The sequence below is a fragment of the Dendrobium catenatum genome, unplaced genomic scaffold, assembly GCF_001605985.2.
Source record: "Dendrobium catenatum unplaced genomic scaffold, ASM160598v2 fragScaff_scaffold_1116, whole genome shotgun sequence".
NCBI classification, from domain to species: Eukaryota; Viridiplantae; Streptophyta; class Magnoliopsida; order Asparagales; family Orchidaceae; genus Dendrobium; species Dendrobium catenatum.
Window position 1 is genome coordinate 694,503 of NW_021319578.1, and position 10,121 is coordinate 704,623.

The following is a 10,121-nucleotide window of genomic DNA, read 5'->3' on the forward strand; positions in this document are numbered from 1 at the left end:
GAAAGGTCGTCAATTTTTTCCCATCTAAACAGATCTAAATTTTGTCAGCTGCATTTGAAAGCGTAAGCCAAATGAAGGCTTAGCTTTTCCACAAGTAGCTCTCCTACCTCTGTGCAGGGTAAAGTAAAAAGAGTGCAACTTAATCTTTTTGAGCAAATAGTGGGCTTCTAACCACATGAATCAGAATGAAATTATTTACAGGGGGGATTAACAACATAAACAATTTCAAAGAATCTTAGCTGCATTACAAACAAATTAACTTGGCCATAAGCAAGCCATTTCAAAGAATCATTTGACCGGCAATATGAAAAACAAGACTTACCACAGTGGAGTTACCATGCTGCTGATGAAGTGGGAGATTCTTTTTAAGGGACTCAACACTCTGGTCACCATTTATGCTAGTACGGTTTAGGAGCTCGTCCTCATTCCCAAGGCTCACCCGGCTCTTGTTCTGCCTCCGATGTTCTCGAATCCTAGAAAAATCAATTGAGTAATCTGGTAGACCCACCTTTCCATCCCACTCACCAAATGCTGGTACAGATAAACGTTCATTACCCTGTTCAAACCAGTAAGCAAGATGACATCTCCCAATCAAAAGTACAGCAGATCCAACTTCATTTATTCAATAAGAAAATTTAACAACTCAAGTTTCAATCTAGGGTATATCTTAGGTTGCTAGAGAAGCTAGAAGCTAGAACTAATATATGGATATTTTTAGTAGAATTCAAGTTGGATTGTTGAAGTGGAGGAATGCATCGGACATGTTCTGTGATACAATGATAGAAAAGTACCCCTCAAACTTAAGGAAAAATTTTATATGATGGTAGTGAAACCCGTAATGCTTTATGGTGCAAAATATTGGCCCCCTAAAAGAAAAGCATAAAGTTAAGCTAATTTTTGCAGAGATGAGGAAGCTCAGGCAGGGGCGGAGCCAGAAATTTTTTTAAGTGGGGGCACAAATTATGAATTCTTAAAAAACCCTCAACGTTTGTTCATCCGGGCTTAAGGGCGGCATCGATGGTTTTATTTTTTATTTTTGTTAAAAATGTTATATAAAAAGATAAATTTATAATTAAAAACATACAATCAAAATTCTAATTATAGTCATATTTTTCTTGCATTACACCTATAATTTCTCCAGTTGAGTCTTCATATTTTGAAAGCGTGTTATAATCACTTAATTGTTAATATTATTACAAATATCTTTTTCAACAACTTCTGTTTTTTTTTTTTTTTTTTTTTTTTTTTAAGTATCTCTCTGTTTCTATAACAAAAAATATAATGATATATAATTAAATAAAAAAGAACAAACATATTTGAACAAAATAGCAATATATTTTTAATGAAAAATATTTTAACTTGAATGGAAAATTGAAATCTTTGTCTTGACAATGTATAAAATTATAGTTTATTAAATTCTCTTCTCTAAAGTTCCTCTCAAAAGAATTTGAAGATATAAAATTGAATATAAACTTATTACTTAAAAATATAAGCAGTAACCAAAATTGTGAACCTAAAATTAGGTTGGAAAATATCATAATGGTGTGCTTTTCTTCAAAATTTTGATATTAAGCTAATTGTGTGGATTAAGACGAAACAAAAAAAAAATTAATTTAATCCTTAAAATTTTAAACCATATAACTTTACTGTAATGAAGTAAATCTTTCAATTAGCTTGATTACGCAAAAGAATTAACCTTACTGGTAATAGGTATAAAAAGTTTGAAAATCTGTACACAAAAGGACTGCTTACTGGTTAGCAAAAGCAATAAATTCTCTCCAAAATCCAAATGCCAAAGCTATATCCAATCAATCCAAATTACAGCACTTAGTTTCTTCGTGATTTCCTCAGCAAACAAAGATGGGATCACGCGAGACAATGATTCAGCACGAATAGAATCGGGTTTTCTTATGTATATTTAAATAGAAAACTTATCCAAAAAATTTGCAACGGGCCAGCCAGTGGGGGCACGTGCCCCCTGTGGCCCCACCGTGGCTCCGCCACTGAGCTCAGGTGGATAAATGGCTTTACACTTAGAGAAAGAATGCAAAATGAGCATATAAATGAAATGGTTGGAGTAGCTCTAATGGAAGATAAGATTAGAGTCTCCTTAGATGGTTTGATCGCATAAAACATTTGCCTTTGAATGACCCAATTGGGAGAGTAGATGTATAAGATCCGGCTTATGTTAAAAAGGGTAGAGGTGAACCTAAAACTAGGTTAAAAATTATTATATATTATCTTTTTTATTATTTTTAAATGAGACTTTGATATTTAATAGAACAAAACGGAGAAAAAAGATTCATGTAGCCGACCCCACATATTGGGATAAAGGCTTGATATTGTTGTTGTAACAAAAAAAATGTGGTTCCTACAAGAATGATACTCATCCAATTAAGCTCCAATCGTGCAGCTTTCGAACTTTAATTTGTGGTATTCTTTTTAGGAGACTCCAATTAACAGTAGGAAGTTTAAGGTTGTATGAAAAGCCATTCATCTGTTAATGCAGACCTGCTACAGGTAGAAGATCTAACATTGCGGGATTTTTCCGCACTCAACAAACATATTGCAATAATGATCATATGAGAAGAATATTTCGTGTAACAGCTTAGAAGCATCCGTTTTTAAAAAATCTTTCAGGAGGAATAGTTCTTAGTAAGGAGTTCCAGATTACACCGAAAGCATTCATTTAAATTTCAATAACAAATGTATTTGAAACTAGAAGAGAACAATTACTAGAACAAAATGCTCGCTAAAACCTTCTACTTAACAAAAGAAATTCAAGTCAGGCGCAGTTGGGGAAATTTTTTGGAATATCCCAAAAAAATATCCTAAACAACTATGTCAGCTACAAGCCCACCATTAGTAGAAATTAAAAAAAAAACGTCCAAAAGAACTAATCGAACCAAAGACAAACAATATTTTTCACTGAACTGAAGTAATTAAAAATAAAGCAAACGCTCAGGTTAAAACTGTAAGGTCTAATTATGATGCCAGATTCAACAATTTGCTTACCTGAAAAGCATAAAAAAAGACACAAATCGACGTTTGTGTTAAAATAGAGAAACCTTTGTATACCATATCAAATTCCAACCGAAGATTAATTTCACATGAAAAAAAAAAATAACGATTTTGGACATAAATTTCAGGGTCGCGCTGCAGAAAAAGCACAGGGCCACATACCATTGCCAAAAAACTCCAGCTTATCAAAGCTTTCGCTCAGCCATAGATCTTAATCAGCTTAATAGATGATAAACACGGTATAGGAAAAAGGGTGAAAGCTTACCTCTTTGCGAACTTCCATATGAAAATAAAGAACGGATCTTGTAACTTGGGATTCAGAAAGCCCGAGTATTTCGCACACTTTAAGCAAAGAAATAAGTAGAGAAAGTCAGGTCTCTTAGAGCATAATTGCAGAATAGAGTAAGCTATAGGACAGCGAAAGGAGGAGGAAAGACACAGAACCGAAGCCCCTGCACAGTCTACATGTATAGTTCTCGTTATGGTTTATCTTGGTTTTTTTTTTCATTCTTTTTTAAGCTTAATTGCGCCGTACCAATTAATTAGATTTTGATGTTTATCTCTCTCAAATAAATCGCGTACAGGGACAAAAATTTGATCAAGATTCGTTTTTACGATAACCGCGATTTTATTTTTTTTTTTGCTTTTAAAATAAAGGATGTGACCTCCCCATGATCTTATCAGAATTCAGACGTCAAAATCTTAGTCCGAGTTATAATTTTATTTTCAGTCTTCTAAGTAGTCGGTGGTCAACCGCTGCTTCCGAAATATATTTTATATTTAAAGCAAATTTTTAGGTAGCTTCAATATGTTTTGTGTTCAAGTCTAATATATATGATGTGTATAAATTTATATTAATTGATATAAATGTTTTCCAAAAAAAAAATTAATTAATTTTTATCTAACTCGTTCGAAGAAAATAAACTATAATCACATCAAAGTTGATTATAATAATAAAATCAAAAATATAATGAGGCTGCATTTATTTATGAGCTATTTGGTTGTCTAAAAAAATATATATACTTTAAAATAAATGCAGTGTAAGAAATAAAATTAAGGTTGTAAATGATCTAAGAAGCAAATGATTGAATTTTGCACAATAAGTCACTAGAGTTAACTATGATGAATTTGATAATTACTTTAAATTGATGATCATGCTCTTCCCAAGTGATTTGCAATACAATCATCAATTTTGTTTCCTTGCATTAACTAGATAAATCATAAAGCAACAATGAAATAGGAGCCAGCCAAAAAGGATTAAGGGCCATTTTTTAAAATATGTATTTAAAATATATTATTTTTTAACTTTTCATGTATAAAAATCTTGTGTTAATATTATATTTTGTGATAAGTGCTATGATGATAAGCACATGGTTGTAGGGATTGTCTTTTGTAGTTGTGATATTATTATTGAAGGTGATTAACGTCAGCTTCATTGAAGAAGTTCTTGAGATTGAGCAACACAAACCCTTCCCAATCAAACTTGCCAAAGAGTTGTGTACCTTAGTTCTTTAGTTCCAACTCCTTGAAGAAATATTGGCACCAATTTTGTTATGTGAATCACTTGCACTAGAACATGTTCATTGCACTTTTCTCTTGTGGGTGTTTTTTTGGGGCATTATCTAGGCTAAATTTGGATGATTTATTTTATCTTGCGCTTATCAACTCTTAATGAGATATTGAAAGATTGGTAACCCTCTATGTCATATTCGTGATCTTTATGAAATACATAATACTTTGATGGATTTAGAGAATATGATCATACCTTTCATGGGTGCCTTCTTGATTAATTGTCTTGGCTTAACAACGATGAATTGTTTTAACTTTTTTGTGTGATTAACTCTTCAACAATATTGCAAAGATGTTACTAAACTTTAATGTTGAGCCAATGATCTTTATGAAATGCATAATAAAATGAATCTAAGGCATTCAACCCTACCTTCCATACTCAGTTTCATGCTCATGATATATATATATATATATATATATATATATATATATATATATATATATATATATATATATATATACTGCTAAATTCATTCAAAATTTTACATGCTCATGATATTTGTTATCATGAAATACACAAAAATTATAGGGTTATCATCCAGGCTAAACTATGATAAATTCTTTCAACTATATTGTGTGAATCAACTTTCAATGAGGTTATAAGTATGTGACCAATCCTCAGTATCATGCTCATAATATTTGTTAATCACACAATACTTTAATGAATATAGGGCATACAACCTTGTCTTCATCAATCTTATTTTTTGAATGTGTTCTAAATCATGGATTGCATCCATATTTTCTACAAGAGAACACAAAGAAGATTGAAGTTTTGGCATTAATGTAATGATAATAACTTTTCACATATAACAATATTATAGTTCCTCAATTTATGATCTTACATATTGGGGTAAACATCATGATTCTTTTATCTCAATTGATGATATTGTCATTATTAATTTCATTCCTTTTCTACTAAGTTGTCCCAATTTTTTCAAGGTCAAACTTGGTGGTCTCAAGGAAGTAATCTCAAGCTACCATTGTACCATAATCATGTGTTAGAAGTATAACACAATAAATGCACAATTATACTCTGCATTAATATGGTTGTTAACAGTTTTGTTAACATTCTTCTAAATAGATCCCTCTTAAAGGGGTATTGTTGTTTCTAAGTTTTTGACTTTGGACGTCTCCCACTAAAATCATAAAATGAAATTCCCAAAGGACTCAACATGTTTTTATTTTATAATTAAAGGAGTTTAAGAGCTCTTCAATCAGATTATATATATTTAATTTTAGTGACTAATGATTCTTTGTACTTGAATACATAATATATTTTAAAAATATCATCAACATCTTATATAATGAGAATTATTCTTAAACAAAAATTATGTTGAAGTTATGATGATTTGTTTGCAAAAAAAATCAAAATGATGTAATTGATTAATCATTCAAACTCTACAAATGTATGTTGGAGTTGCCTTGAATTTAGCTCAACCCCTATTTGTTCATATCCTTGATAGTTGAATGCTTCGCATATATGTCGGGGGTCCAATGAGGCAGAACCCTTGACAAGTTAAGACCATAGTATTTTAAATTTTTTTATGGGGGTAACTGCCTAAAAATCCTTATAATAACACATCTACATAATGTGTATAATTGTGCTAGGGGGCAATCACCTAAAGATCATAATATTTTATCTTTTTAGAGAGGGCAATTGCATAAGGACTCTTGTAAACTACCTAAAAATCCATGTGATAAACAATTTTTAATCCCCCCCCCCATAAACAACTTCCCCCCCCCCCCCCCCCCTAAAGATCATAATAGGTGGTAATATTTCTTAGCAGGAGATAAGATAATCATCTAAGTAGAACTTACATAAAATTAGTAAGAAATAACCATCACATTAGTTCATCAATGATATTAAGAAGAGTTATGGATTCATATTAAGCAGTTTGGTTGGCAAGTTCTGACTTATTTCTATATATTGAGGCGGGGGATTTTATGCTTTGGAGGAGGTCTATATTATGTAATTTAGGTAAAGAAGGTGCTTGAAGGTTGAGGTTGGCATTTTATGACAAAATAAGGAATTAGTGTCTTGATAATACTTTCTTAGGAGATTTAAGCCTCATCAAATATTACAGCCGTAAATATGAGAGCTCTATGACTTGGGTGTCATCTACATATAAGAGAATCATAAGATCCTTCCTCTTAAGGAGTTTATATTTAAGCAATATCATATTAAAATTTCTTTGATCATTATTTTAGAACAATCCTTCTATAAGATGGTGGTGAGACCTGTAATGCTTATGGTGCCGAATGTTGGCCATTAAAAAAGATGCATAATACTAAGTTAAGTGTTGCAGAGATGAGGATACTTAGGTGGATGAGTGCCTTGACCCTTAGAGATAGGATACAAAATAAGCATACACGTGAAAAGGTTGGAGTAGCTCTAGTGGAAGATAAGATTAAAGAGAGTCACTGTAGATGGTTTGGTCACATTAAACGGAGGCCTTCCGATGACCCAGTTAGGAAAGTTGAGATATTAGATTTGACTTATGTTAAAAAAGGTAGAGGTAGACCTAAAAAGATTTGGTTAGAAAATATTAGAAATGATCTTTCTTTATTAGATTTAAATGAGAATTTGACTTTTAACCGGATACAATGGCGAAAAAGGATTCATGTAGCTGACCTCTCATAGTGGGACAAAGGCTTGATGTTGTTGTTGTATTATTGTAGAACAATCCTCTATCAAATTCAATTGCCATTAGTCATTCCATTTGTGTGATCTTTGTCAGTTATAAGGATATTTAATGACCTTATCTTTTATCATTGTCATCTTTCGCTTCAATTGCACCTTAAAAGCATGTTCGATTAAAGCTCGTTTGTGATTGTTTAATTAATTAAACAAAAAAACTTGAACAATGTTTTTAATACTCAATCCTTAGATAAACAAGCTTGAACACCAATGTGTTTAGTTCATTTATGTTCACGAACAACATCATTTGAAGCTTGTGAACATGCTCGACATTAAGCTCGATAAATAGCTCGATTCGTGTTCGATTCAGAACTCGTGAATAAGCTCGATAAAAACTCAGCAATAACAACAACAACATCAAGCCTTTATCCAACTACGTGGGGTCGGCTGCATGAATTCTTTTTCTCCATTCCTAATATTTTCTAACCAAGTATTTTTAGGTCTGCCTGTACCTTTCTTAACATAAGTCAAATTTAATATCTCTACTTTTCTAACTGGGTCATCGAAAGGCCGCCGTTTTATGTGACTAAATCATCTGAGGCGACTCTCTCTAATCTTATCTTCTATTGGAGCTACTCCAACCTTTTCAAGTATACGCTCATTTCATATCCTATCTCTAAGGGTAAAGCCACTCATCCACCTGAACATCCTCATCTCTGCCACACTTAACTTAATATTATGCTTCTCTTTTAATGATCAACATTCGACACCATAAAGAATTGCAGGCCTCACCACCATCTAATAAAATTTTTCCTTAAGTTTGAGGGGTACTTTTCTATCACACAATAAGCCTGATGCATTCCTCCACTTCAACCATTCAACTTGAATTCTTCTGATAATATCCCAATATATTTCACCATCACTTTGAACAATAGATCCAATATATTTAAAACATGTACTCTTATTAATGACTTGATCGCCCAAAGTCACAATCCCCTCATTAAGTCTATTACTATTAAAATTACACTCCATATATTCTGTTTTAGATCTATTCAAGCTAAAACCTTTAAACTCTAAGGTCGATCTCCATAATTCGAGTTTGCCTTCAATTCTCTCTCTAATCTTATCAACAAGAATAATATCATCAGCAAAAAGCATACACCAAGGTATATCCTCTTGCAAATGTCTAGTGAGAACATCCATGATTTAAACAAAAAGATATGGGCTTAAGGCTGGTCCTTGATGTAACCCAACTGAAATAGGGAAATACTTGGTCAAACCACCTTGTATTTGAACACAAGTAATATCTCATGCATACATATCTTTAATGATTTGAATATAAGCGTTATTAACTCCTTTCTTTTCAAGAACTCTCTATAGCACTTTTCTTGGAACTTTATCATATGCTTTTTCTAAATCAACAAATATAATATGTAGATCCTCTTTATTCTCTATATTTCTCCATAAAATCTCTTAATAAATGTATGACTTCCATAGTCGACCTACTCGGCATGAATCCAAATTGATTTTGAGAAACATTAGTATCACGCCGCACCCTATGCTCCATAGCTCTCTCCCATAGTTTTAAAGTATGACACATTACCTTAATTCCTCTATAATTCGCACAATCGTATGCATCACCTTTATTCTTAAAAAAGAATTAACACACTCATTCTCCACTCATCTAACATATTTTTAGTATTCAAAACAATATTAAAAAGTTTAGTAAGCCAAGAAATTTCTTCATCTCCTAAGCATTTCCACTCCAAATATTTAATTATAAAATTGATAAATATACATAATATAAATATTTGTAATTTATTATAACATAATGATATAATTATTTTTAATTAATAAATTTTAAAGTAATTAAATATTATAATATGTTGTAGTTTTAATTTTCTTACAATTGCTAATTTATTATATTAGATCGTTAGATCTTGCTCATTTGATAGCTCAGGAATACTCATTCGATTTGTTCATGAACATGCTTGTTTGATAGTTTACAAAAATTCACTAACTATGTTCACGAATAGAGCTCGTTAAGGCTTATTTGTTTAGAGCTCGATAAACACTAAAAGAATCGAAAATGAACCGAACATGAACACCATTAATTTAAACGAACCAAACATGAACACAAATAATAAATCTCGAATCAAACACGAACCGAACTTGAACAAGCTAATAATAAATGAACTCAAATATGAACACTCACATATTCGGCTCGGTTTGGTTCGTTTGCAGCCCCAGACACTAGAACATTTTTAACTAGTCTATATGGAACATTATAGCTAAAGAGGGGGGAGAGAGAGAAAGAGAGAGAGGTGAATAAATATATTTTGATGATCTTATTAAATTTTATCGTAAATATAAAATTGACATGACATGAGCTAATCAAAATATATCTAGCTCATCCTTTGACTCTTTATTCATTTATTTTAAGGTTCAATACGTTATGAACTATGACATTTAGTAACATAAGTAAAATATTTTAGTAATTCTAGGCAATGCTTAGTGTTAAACAAATATAATTGGCTAAGAATTTTCTCTAATAAATTCTCTTCATCATCAAAGAATTTTTAGAACTTTAAGTTGCACACATCATATATTTAAGTGCCCAATTCAAAATTTTTAATTAAAAACATATATTTTACGTAGCTCATCTTTATTTATTGAGAGTTTTCACAATCAATTAAGAAAATTTGAATTCGAATTTTATGTATTTGATGCATATATAAACTGTCTTATTTGACCTAAATGTAAAAAAAAATAAAAAATCTATATTTTTATCATTAAATTAAAATAGGCTTCAAAATTTTCGGTTTTTGTAGAAATTTAAGATTAAACTTAGATATACGAAAGATTATTAAATTTAAGATTTAAGATTTAATAC

The 10,121-nt window shown here is 31.2% G+C and overlaps 1 protein-coding gene across 1 annotated transcript; it reads right to left on the reverse strand.

Annotated features, from left to right (window-relative positions):
- Positions 1-322: 322 nt before the first annotated feature.
- Positions 323-3,504, reverse strand: LOC110109780 (the record flags this gene model as incomplete). The annotated part of the gene is given in 2 exon segments (XM_020840979.2): positions 323-556; positions 3,287-3,504. Coding segments are annotated over 2 exon segments (252 nt in total), but the record flags the coding sequence as incomplete, so codon positions are not given.
- Between the last annotated feature and the right edge of the window lie 6,617 nt (positions 3,505-10,121).